Source organism: Petaurus breviceps, unplaced genomic scaffold (assembly GCF_028583685.1).
Source record: "Petaurus breviceps papuanus isolate PSGF00001 unplaced genomic scaffold, PetGlider_PUasm1.0 184, whole genome shotgun sequence".
In the NCBI taxonomy this organism is placed as follows: domain Eukaryota; kingdom Metazoa; phylum Chordata; class Mammalia; order Diprotodontia; family Petauridae; genus Petaurus; species Petaurus breviceps.
Genome location: NW_027185793.1, coordinates 11,915,894 through 11,928,820, shown reverse-complemented (window position 1 = coordinate 11,928,820; position 12,927 = coordinate 11,915,894). Strand labels below are relative to the sequence as shown.

The 12,927-nt window shown below is 35.4% G+C and overlaps 1 protein-coding gene across 9 annotated transcripts in view; it reads left to right on the top strand.

The window, feature by feature from the left end:
- PJA2 (praja ring finger ubiquitin ligase 2) overlaps nt 1-12,927 on the top strand; it is a 135,012-nt gene that overhangs the window by 111,920 nt on the left and 10,165 nt on the right. For all 9 annotated transcript variants that reach the window (XM_069088154.1, XM_069088145.1, XM_069088151.1 and 6 more), the window contains one exon: nt 4,775-4,886. In XM_069088154.1, coding sequence (XP_068944255.1) covers nt 4,775-4,886 — 112 coding nt within the window. The remainder of the gene's footprint in view (nt 1-4,774; nt 4,887-12,927) is intronic.

Sequence of the window (12,927 nt, the reverse complement as noted above, 5' to 3'; positions counted from 1 at the left end):
TACAAGCAGCCAGAAGGAAAGAGTTCAGATATCAAGGACCCACAGTCAGGATCACACAGGATTTAGCAGCCATCACAATGAACAAGTGGACACTTTGGAAAAGATTCCAGAAAGCAAAGGAATATTCTTGGCTTATCGCCAAGAATAACTTATCCAGTAAAATGAGTGTAATGCTGCAGGGGGGAATATGGATCTTTAATGAAATAGAGAACTTCTGAACATTCCTGATTTTAAAAATTAGAGCTGTATAGAGATTTTGACATTCGGACAAAGGAGTAAAGAGAAACACAAAAAGATAAACACGAGTGAACAATAACAAAGGGATTGAACAAGCATAAGCTGCTTACATTCAAATATGAGGAGATGATGGCCCCATTGAGATCTTTCATCTTAGAGGGAGTCTAATTAAACAAAACCTGGGAGTGGTTCCATCTTTAGAGAAGAATGGAAAGAGAGGGGAAGAGGGATACTGTGAGAGACAGAGAAGGAAAGGGAATGGAAAGTAAGGGAAAATTATCTCACATAATCAGGATGCACAGATAAAATTCTATACAAACAAGGAGGTGGATGAGGTGGACAGAAGCAGTTGATACTTGAATTTCACATTCATCTGAACTGAAGTTATTTTGCCCCAGTTGTATGCCAATAAATTTAACAATTTAAGTGAAGTGGAAGAATATTTACAAAAATATAAATTGCCTAGAGTAGCAGGGAAAAGAGGAAAAAGAATATCTAAATAGATATTTAAAATAGAAATTGAGGGGTGGCTAGGTGGCGCAGTGAATAGAACACTAGCCCTGGAGTCAAGAGGACCTGAGTTCAAATCCAGCCTCAGACACTTAACACAGAAACTAGCCATGTGACCTTGGGCAAGTCACTTAACCCCAATTGCCCTCCAAAAAGCAAAAAGAAATAGAAATTTAACAGGTCATAAATGAGCTTCTTAAGAAAAAAACACCAGGACCAGGTGGATTTACAAGTGAATTCTACCAAACATTTAAAGATCACCTAACTCCAACATTAAATAAATTATTTGGAATAATAGGCAAAGAAAGGATCCTACCAAACTCCTTTTATGAAACAAATATGTTACTGATACCTAAACCAGGAAGAGGAAGAATAGAGAAAGAAAATTATAGACCCAATTTCATTAATGAATATGGATAGAAAAATTCTAAATAAAATACAAAAGTATTTCACAGAGATTATACATCGTGAGCAAGTGGGATTTATACAAGGAATGCAGGAATGGTTTAACATAAGGAGAACTATTAACATAATTGATTATAACAATAGTAAAAGTAAAAAATTATACAATTATATCAATAGGTGCACAAAAGGTTTTTAATGAAGTATAGCACTCATTTCTATTAAAAAACACTTGGAAGTATTGTTATAAATGGATTTTTTCCTTAAATTGACAAAAAGTGTTTATCTAAAATCATCAGCAAGCAGTATTTTTAAGGGGGCTAAGCTGGAAGCTTTCCCAGTATGATCAGGTGTGAAACAAGGATGTTCACTGTCACCAGTATTATTCAGTATTGTGGTGGAAATCCTAGCAATAGCAATAAGAGAAGAATAAGAAAAAGAAAGAATCAGAATGGGGAATGAGATAATAGTTTTCTCTCTTTGCAGACGATATGATAATATATTTGGAAAATCCCAAAGACTCAACTAAAAAGTTAGTTGAAACAATTAATAATCCAAAGTAGCGGGATATAAAGTAAATCCACACAAATTCTATATTCCTATATATCACAAACAAAATTGCAAGAAGAGAGAGTAAAAGCTACCCCATTTAAAAAACTCTAAACACTACAAAAAAAAAACCACTAAACAAAACACTACAAAAAAAAGGCAAGTATACCTGCCAAAACAAACCCAGGAAGCATATAAACAAAATTATTTTTTAAACTCTATACAAGTAAAATCAGATTTAAATAATTGAATAAATATTAATTGGTCACAAATAGGCAGAACCAATATAATAAAAATGAAAATTTTACCTAAGCTAATTTATATATTCAATGCCGTGCCAATTAAATTAACAAAAATATTTTATGGAATTAGAAAAAATAATAAAATTCACTTGAACAAAAAGTCAAGATATCAAGATCTTAAACTACATTAAAAGGCAATGATTATCTGAACTATCTGCTACTGACTAAGAAATAGAAATGTAGATCAGTGGAATAGAATAAACATGCAATTTACAGCAACAAATAAAAACCTTGTATTTGACAAGTGTAAAGACATTACTTTAGGATACTCATTATTTGGCAAAAATTATTGGGAAAACTGGAAAGCAGTGTGGCAGAAACTGGCCATAGACCAGTATTTTATACCATTTACCAAGATAAGATCAAAATGGATACATGACCTAATTATAAAGAGATATATTACATCACAAGACAATTAGAAGAACATGGAACATATTATTAATCAGACTTATGGATAGTTGAACAGTTTATGAATGAATGAATAAGAGGTAGGTAACAAAGTTAAGTATAAAATGGATAATTTTAATTACATTCAATTAAAAAGGGATGGTGCAAATAAAACAAATGTAGCCAAGATCAGGAGTGCAGAAAATTGGGGGAAAATTTTTATACACAATTTCTCAGATAAAGGTCTCATATCTCAAATATAAAAGAACCTTGTCAAATCTATGTTAATACATATCATTCCCCAATTAATAAATGGTCATAAGCTATGAAGAGGCAGTGTTCCAATGAAGAAATCAAAACAGTTTATTATCATATGGAAAAAATGCTCTAAATCATTATTGGTTAGGGAAACGCAGATTAAAACAACCTTATGATGACATTTCATATCTGTTAGATTGGCTAAAAATGTTTTGAAGAGGAAAGTGACAAATCTTGGGGGAGATTTGGAAAAATTGGGCTTCTTTTAGTAGAATGGTGGTCCAACCATTTTGGAGAACAATCTGGAATTATTCGCAAAGAGTTATTAAACCACCTATACCCTTTGACCCAGCAGTACCATCACTAAGCCTGTTTCCAAAGATGATTATGAAAAAAGGAAAAGAACCTATATTTTCTAAAATGTTTATAGTAGCTCTTTTGTGGTGGCAAAGAATTTGAAATCACAAGGATACACATCGTTTGGGGAATGGCTGAAGTTGTGGCATATGATAATGATAGAATACTACTGTGCTATAAGAAATGATGAACTCAGTGATCTGAGAAAAAAAATGGAAAGATTTGCACGAAATAATGAAGAAATGAGCAGAACCAAAAGAACATTGTATACAGTAACAGCAATATTGTTTCCAGAATGACTTGGAGCAAATAAGGCTTTTTGACTATTATAAATACCCAAATTACCTATAAAGGATATGTGAGGAAAGATCTAGATAAAGAATTGATAAACAAAAGTATGTATAGAATAATTTTACATACGTATGCCTATTTGTGTCTAATGGTAGCCATTTCTGAGGTGACAGGGAGAAAAAAAAGACAAATCTGAGGAGGTACCCATCAATTGGCGAATGACTGAACAAGTGATGGTATATAAATATGATGGGATATTATTGTACTGCACAAAATGATGACTGTAATGATTTCAGAGAAACCTGAAAAGATTGTTTGAACTGATTCAGAATGAGGTCAACAGAATCAGGAGAAAGATTTTTACGACAACAATTTGGACAACTTTAAAAGAATTAGAAACTGATTAGAATAATAATTAACCACAATTCCCAAGAACAAATGAAGAAACATATCACTTCTGGATAGAGAGGTAAAAGACTCCCAAGTGCAGGTTGAAACATATTTTGGGGGGACATGACTGGTGTGGAATACATACATAGACACACGCATATGTCTCTGTGTTTATTCTTATCTATATGTACATATGTATATATACACATATCTATGTTGTGTGTATGATGAGTTGATGTCCTCAGCTGAGAGAAAGGCAGGAGGGGGAGAGATGGAAGATTTGAGAGAAGAGATGGTTACAAAGTTGTCAGAATGTAAAGTCATTAGGAATAAAGATTGTTTCAATTTTTTGTATTTATATTTCCAACAATTAACACAATATCTGCCCCATTAGAGTCATGTAATAATATCTAGTAAAACATTTTTATTTATAAGTGTATTCCCAGTGCCTAGCACAGCATCTGGCACAAAGTAAATGCTTGATAAATTCTCATTGATTCGATTATTGTGTTCCTTGGTGTTGGCATGTCCTTTTGATAAGACAAAATGAAGTCTAGTGTAAATTTACAGTATTTAGCCATCTAGCTGAATATTTGTGTGTAAAAACTTTATGTCTTAGAGGGAGATAAAAATTAAATTGTGTTGTTCTTTGGGCTTCTGTGATACATCTTACTATTTGGGTAGGACTTTAAAATATGATAATCTTATTACAAAAAAAAAGCAAGTAAGTTATTTTTTCATTTTATGATAAATTACATCTCCTTCGAGAACACAGGCACAATTAGCATCCTTACTGCCTAATTCCTCAGCCCAAGATAGGCCAAAGAATTAAACCACAAAGACTAATCTCCCCACCTGTACTCTAAGTAGCAAAAACTAAGGTGAAAACACAGTAGGAAAGAGTGTAGTTGGCAGAAATTAAGTCATTGCCTTGATAATTTCCCACAAATTCCTTTTGTGTTTTTGACTCTTCTACCAAAATGTTTATAACTTTTGTGAGTATAATTTTAAATGTCTCATATAAAAACTTAGTAATGTGGTATATTTTCCTACAACAGATTATTTCCCAAACATGTGATATGTCTTTCCAGGCTCCTGGATGAATTTGGTGATGGTTTAGGAGTTGCCCAAGCAATTTCTTATGTGGATCCTCAGTTCCTTACCTATATGGCATTAGAAGAGCGGTTAGCCCAGGCTATGGAGGTACGTTGTTAACTTCTTTTGTAGGAAAGACGCAGAATGGAAAAATGGGCATTCTCATGTTGTGCTTGCAAACTCCTTATACTGCCTAACTCAATGAATAATTTTATATATATATATATATTCTTAGCATGTCTTAACATAATAAAATAAAAGAAGCAGTGGTGACTGCTGCTGTCATGATCCTGCATCCATCCACATGCATATTACACTAGAAAGACTGTCATTTTCTCTTGAGTTAGAAACAATCTTACAGCATTTTTAGTACCCACACATGTATGTATGAGAAGCAGAAGTAGTAAATAAAGACTTGACCTACAAGCTGGAAATTTCTGGGGACAAGTACCATCCTTGACATGTGCTGGATGAAGCCCAGGGCTATAAGCAAACTCTCTGAGGCTAGAAGCTGCAGAGAAGATTCCGGCCGGCTTTGGGAGAAGGAATTTCCTATGTCATTGAAATCACAGCTCTGGTACATGTCCTGCAGTGTTTCTGTATGTGAGGTATAGAAGTATGTCTGTGTACACGTGCACATATGTGTGTCTGAGAGACAGCCTGTGCTATAGTAGATCAGGTGTCACTGGACTTGGAGTCAAACTTGGGTCCAAATTTATTTAGTTTTAGTTTTAGTGCATGGATGCATTCTGGATGTGATACTTGTGTGTGCAGTGCATGAATGTCTCAATTTGACCATATTCCATTGCATGTAGTTACATTTGTGTGATTATGTCTTTGCATGTAGGTATGTGTTTATTTGCATATGCACATTAAAATGTGTATATCCATGTCTTAATATGAACTGTGCATAAGTGTTAATGTGTATGTGCATGGTTTACTTTGCATTGTCTGTATCTACATGGTGTCCCAAAAGTTTTAGGTCAGTTTTATGCTTTAATAAAATTTTTAAATTTTTAATAGACCTTTTAATAGCTTTTAATTAAAAAAAAACTTTTAATAGCTTAAAACTCCTGAGACTTTACACCTTATATATTAAAAACAAAATGTAGGCATGGATATAAGATAGATGTATATATGCACATTGTAGGTAGGGATGGGTATTTGTATGTGTGTATATCATGTACACATACACATATATACATATTTAACATATATGTATGAACTGTCTCATATAATATACTGGTTTGTTGAATTATTGAGTTGCTACCTTTTTTATTTCTCATAGCTGCTAGTCCAAACCTTTTGGCCCACTCATTGAGCTCTCACCCTGATTCTACCACTCTAATTCTCAACAAATGATCTCACTTCCTTTTTTTTTAATTTTTTTTTTATTATTAATTTGTTTGTTTACTTTTAGTTTACAAGATTCAATTCCACAATTCCTTGAGTTTCAAATTCTGTCCCCCTCCCTCCCCTTCCCCCCATGGCGGCATACAGTCAAGTATAAGATCTGTAAGTTAGACATTAGTCAGGTTATAAAGACGGATTGTATCAGATGGAATGAAAGATGGTAAAGAGGAAATAAAACCAAACAAGAAAAAGAAAAAGTTCAGATAGTTTGCTTCAATCTGGATTCAAACTCAGTTCTTTCTAGTTCTTTCTCTGGATGTAGACATCTCTATCCATCATGAGTCTTTTGGGATTGACTTATGTCACTGCATTGCTGAGAAGAGTCCAGTCTATCAAAGTTGGTCATCACACATACGTTGTGTCTATAATTGTGTACAAATTTCTCCTGGTTCTACTCTTCTCACTCACCATCAGTTCGTATAAGCCTCTCCAGGTAAATATGTAGTCCATCTGCTCCTTGTTTCTTATAGCACAATTAGTATTCCATAACATGCATATACCACAACTTGTGCAGCCATTCCCCAATTGATGAACCCCCTTAATTTCCAATTCTTTCCTACCACAAAAAGAGCTTCTATAAATATTTTTGTACATATAGGTCTTTCTCCCACTTGTATGATCTCTTTGGGATATAACCCAAGACTCACTTCCTTTTTTATTGAGAAGAGACCATCTAGTGTGAGCTCCTGAAGTTCCTTCTCTCATACCTCAAAATTAATGTATCTTTTTTTATCTTTTCCTCCTGATACAGAAAAAAATCGTCTTTTAGCCCTTCCATCTAAACCCTTGGTCCTATCCCTTCTTACTTCTTTGACCACATCCCAACAGTCATTTCTTCTCTCTCCCTCTCTTTTCTTATACTATTCCTTTCCATGTCCATGTCTATAGGCCGAAGAAAAATAGCCAGTATGTCATCACTGTCATTGAAAGCAAAAATTCTCCTCTGCTCTGCTATCAACTTAAACTACTCTTGACTCTTTCCTTCCTTTCATTGCCACATTTCTAGAATAAGTAGACACAGACTTTTTCATCACACTTTGAAAAAATTTCTAGATGCTTAAGAAATATATGCTTGCTCTTTATGTTGCCTTCATACCTCCCTTAACAAAGAAATATAATTAAGCAAAGCAAAACAACACATTAACCATATCTGACAATCTTTACCTCATTTTGTACCTAGTCTACCTCTCTTTACCAAAGGGAGGCATCAGTTTTCTAAAACTAAACATTGATTCATTGATCAGAGTTCTGATGTTGGCAGCTAGGTAGCTCAATGGATAGAGCAATGGATTTGGAATGAGAAGAAGCCAAGTGAGAATTCTGCATCAGACACTAGTTGTTTGACCCTTAGTAAGTCATCTCTCTCACCCTCATTTTCTTCAGCTGTAAAATGAGAATGGTAATAGCACTACTACATGGTTACTATGAGAATCAAATGAGATAGCATGTGTGAAATGCATTGCAAACCCTGCCGCACATTTATATAAATGTTATGTATTATTATTGTAGACATTTTGTCAGTTGAACTGCTGGTTTTCTGAGTTTATACAAATTTTCCCAAGTTTCCCTGAATGGTTCATATGTATTTTTTTTATGACACAATAAGATCCCATTACATTTATATACTGCAGTTTGTTCAGCTATTTCCTAATCATTGAGCATTTGCTTTGTTTCTAGCAGTTTGCTACCACAAAAATTGTTATAAATACTTTTTTATAGTTAGAGCCTTTCTCTCTCTTTGTCCTCTTTCAGGCATATGCCCAGTAGTGATATGTCTTAAGTCAAAGGATGTTTACAATTTAATGATTTTTCTCTTAAAATTCCAAATTGTTTTTCAGAACAGTTGGTACAATTTACAAATCCTAACAATAAATGAGTATGCCCATCTCTTCCCATATCCCATTTTTCCAATTTAATGCCACCCATTTACTTTCCCACAATCTGACTCCTTTCCCAACAACTCCACCAAAATTGACCTTTCAAAGGTGATCTAATCACCAAAGCCAATACTTTAATCAACATCATTTTTGTCTTTTCATTATTTGACACAGTTGACAATTCCAGCCTTGAATACCCTCTTGGCTTCATTATTTCTCTTTTGTTCTGATAGATACCACGTATTATTTTAGAATCAAAAACAGGATTACAATTTGCTAATATTTTACCAATGAGTTTATTTAAACATCTAATCTTTTTTCATTTCCTTTCTCTACTAGTTTAAAATAACAAATAATGCTTAAATTTTGTTGCATAATTCTTCATGCTAGTCTTAGAGTAGAAGAGGATAGTCACTTATAGCCCTATATTGGTTTCTGTTCACCATAAACATCTGAGTTCACCTTGCTCCCTGGCTCTTTGTATTCCTACCTATGCCATACTGTTCTGTTATGTATAATATATGTAAATTTATATAAATATATAAAAATGTTATATAAAACAAAAGGAGATTATATATGAAACTGTAAATCCCTATAGATACACTGCTTGCTTTTCTATTAAAATTCAGCATGTGACTTTAAAAGTTATCATACTTGTATGTGACTGTCTTTCCTTCTATTCTCTTTGCATTAGAAAAAAAAATGCTTCAGTGGGCCCTTTTCCCTCCTCTTTCACTTTCCTATCCCTAATCAACATTGTTGTCCCACAATCCCCCTCTCCAGCCTGAGTAATCAGAATAAATAGTCTAGCAGAGCAGATACCCATATTAGCAGTTTCTGCACATAGATCTTTTATTCAGCATCTTAGGTTGACAGGAGATTTCATAGCATCTTTCATCATTAGTTCTCTAGAATTATTGGAGATCATTACATTAATCAGAGTTCTTACCTCTTTAAAAGTTATTTTTAAATTAATTTTATTACTAGCTAGGATAGAGTTCTGGACTTGAAATAAGGAAGACCTGAGTTAAAATCCAGCCTCAGACACATAGTAGTTGTGTGACTATGTGCAAATCACTTAACCTCTGCCTCAGTTTCCTCATCTGTAAAATAGGGATAATAGTAACTTATCGCACAAGGTGTTATAAGGATCAAATCAGTTAACATATGTAAACCACTTTGCAAAACTTAAAATACTATGTAGATCCTAGCTTTGGTGGTGGTGTCATTGTTTAAATTGTTTTCTTGGTTCTGCTTACTTGACTGTGTGCCAGTTCAGACAAGTCCTCCCAGGATGCTCTGAAACTGGCTTTTTTTTTTTCTTTCACATTTCTTTTTTTTAATTATTTTTCAAATGCTTTATTAACTTCCCATTCATTTCTGCCAGATTTTAAGTTACAAATTTTCTCCCCATTTTCCCCCTACCCACTGCCCCAAAATAGCAGTCCCACAGGATATCCCCTCCTCCAATCTGCTCTCTCCCATATTTTCTCCCATAACACTTTCGATTTTTCCAGTGGATTTCTATGCCCCAGTGCCTGTATATCTTATTTCCCAATTACATGTAAAATAGTATTAATAAAAGTAATATATGTATTTGAATATTTGATTTTAAAACTTTGAATTCCAGATTCATTCCCCTCCTCCCTTGTCACCCACCCTTACTGGGAAGATAAGCAGTTCAGTATAGGTTGTATATGTGTGGCTAATGCAAAACAATAACATAATAGATATATTGTAAAAGACTGACTATATTTCCCTTCCTCCTATCCCACTTCCCTCTTGTTCTATTCTCTACTTTGATCCCATCCCTTTTCAAAAGTGGGTGCTTCCAACTTCCCTCCCCCCCAGCCTGCCCTCTCTTCCACCATCCCCCCTCTCATCCCCTTCACCCTTACTCTCCTGGAGGGTGAGATACCCTATTTAGTGTGTATTTCATTCCCTCCTCAAGCCAAATTCAATGGGAATAAGGTTGACCCATCCCCTTTTGCCTTCCTATTCTTCCCCTCCATTGTAACCATTTTCCCTTGCCTCTTCTCTATGAGATAGTTTACCCCATTCTGTCCCTCCCCATCTCCTCTCATTATATTCCTCTCTCACCTCTTAATTTCACCTTTTAAGTATCATCCCTTCCTGTTAAATTGGTCCTGTGGCCTCTATCTATGTATACCTATAAACATATATATACACATTCACATATGTATTCATATGCCCATATACCCTCATATATACATATATGTATATATATATTTCTATTCCCTTCAGCTACTGAGAAATGTTTCATAAGTTATAATTATTGTTTTTCCATGTAGGAATGTTAATAGTTCAACTTTGATAAGTTCCTTATGATTTCTTTTCCCTGTTCACCTTCTCATGCTTCTCTTGCTTCTTGTATCTCAATGTCATATTTTCTATTCTACTCTGGTTTTTTTTTCCAGCAAGAATGCTTGAAAGTCCTCTATTCCACTGAATGACCATATTTTCCCCTGAAACATGATACTCAGTTTTGTTGGGTAGGTGACTCTTGGTTTTAATCCCAGCTCCTTTGACCTCTGGAATATCATATTCCAAGCCCTTCACTCCCTCAGTGTAGAAGCTGCCATATCCTGAGTTACCCTGATTGTGTTTCTACAATATTCAAATTGTTTCTTCCTGGATGCTTGTAATATTCTCTCCTTGACCTGGGAACTCTGGAATTTGGCTATAATATTCCTAGGAGTTTTATTTTTGGGATCTTTTTCAGGAGGTGATCAGTGGATTTTTTCAATCTCTATTTTGCCCTCTGCTTCTAAAACAAAAGGGCAGTTTTCCTTGAGAATTTCTTGAAGGATGATTTCTAGGTTCTTTCTTTGGTCATGGCTTTCACATAGTCCAATAATTTTTAAATGATCTCTCCTGGATCTATTTTCCAGGTCAGTGGTTTTTCCCATGAGATATTTCACATTGCCTTCTATTCTTTCATTTGTTTGGATCTGTTTAACAGCATCTTGATTTCTCATAAACTCATTAGCTTCCATTTGCTCCCATCTAATTCTGAAGCAATGATTCTCCTTATTGAGCTTTTGAGATTCTTTTTCCATCTGGCAAAATTCGGCTTTTTAAGGCATTCTTTTTGAATTGCCTTTTTGAGCCTCTTTTGCCATTTGAGTTAGTCTGTTTTTTAAGGTGTTATTTTCCTCAGTCAGGCTGTTGACTCTCATTTCATAATTTTCTTGCATCATTCTCATTTCTCTTCCCAATTTTTCCTCCACTTCTCTTATCTGCTTTTTAACATCCTCTGTGGCCTGTAAGCAGCTCATATTTTCCTTTGAAGCTTTTGGTGGAGGAGTTCTGACTTCACTGTCTTCCTCCTGTTCCATGCTTTGCTCCTTTTTGTCCCCCAAATAGGAGTCTGATGTTGGAATCTTCTGTCTACTTTGTTTCCTTTGCCTCACCCCTCAGTCACTTGACCCCTGGACTTTTTGCCACAGTAGGACTCTGCCACCAGACAGGGGAGCTTTCATTCCAATTGTTGGGGTTTTCTCAGCCACTGGAAGTATTAGATGGGTACTCTCTCTGAGGTTTCCACACGCTCTGGCAAGCTGGACACAAACTCCAGGATCTCTACCCTAGACCGCAGTACAGATCCAAGAAGGTTAAAGCAATAGCGATTACCCCTCAGACTGGTGCTTGGTCCCCCTGCACTCTGCAGGCCAGGAGCTGAAGCTGCCACGTGGCGCTGGCTGGCTGTGCCAGTGTCTCAGCGGCTTCTCGGCACTCTCACTTACTGGGTCCCAAAGTCCAGACTGTACTGACCTCTCACTTTGTCCTTCACATCTATGTGTTGATAAATATGGAAACAGCCACAGCTGTTGCTGATCTGGAGTCTCTCTGGCCAGCGGCTGGTCAGGCCTGCCCTGGGGCTAAAGCCTCAGTGGGGCGCTGGGCTCAGCTCCCGGAGCATTGCACTGGCTGATTCCTGCCAGCCTGCCGGGCCGTCCTTGGCAGGAGGTTAGCTTCTCTGTGTCATTTTGTGGGTTCTGCAGCTCCAAAGTTTGTTCAGAGTCCCCATTTTACATGGATTTTTAGGTGGAAGCGGGAGCAGTGGGGAGATCCTGCTTCTACTCTGCCATCTTGACTCCGTCGAAACTGGCTCTTTTATAATTCCTTGAAGTGTAGTAAAATCCTGTGACATTCATATACCATAGTGTGTTCAACCTAGATCAATCCATAAGAGTATCTTGCTTCAATGATTAAATTAATGAGTTTTTCTCCATCATGAATTCTACATCTAATTGATGGCTTTCCCTTCCTTTGTATCTTTGCTATAACAGAGAAAGACACTATAAATATTTTTTTACTTAGTGGTCTTTTGCATCTTTCTTTGATGTCTTTGAGGTAAAGACCAAAACTCTGGGTTTAAAGGGCATTCATAGTTTAATAACTTTGGGGCATAGTTCTAAATTAATTTCTAGAATTGCTAGACATAACAGCTATTAATGGACCTATCTTCTGGAAACCCTTCCAATTTTTGTCATTTTCATCTTTGCCAATCTGATTGGGGTAAGGTGGAACCTCAGAGTTATTTTAGTTTGTGTTTACCTAATTATTAGTGATTTGGAGCATTTCTTCATATTCTTTTTAGAGATCTTTGATATCTCCTCTTTATTAGATGCCTTGCCTCTAAACAAGTACCCTCCTTATCTCTCTTCTCTACTTTCCCAGCTCTTCTTTATGTGTTTTCCCCTCTTAGAATTTCATACATGCTTTGAAGTTAATCATCGGTCATATTTAATCTTTAAATCAAAGCTGTAATTTACATTTGATGCTTAAACTTCAGATTCACATATAATTTAAGTTCAAAATATTCTTTTAAACAT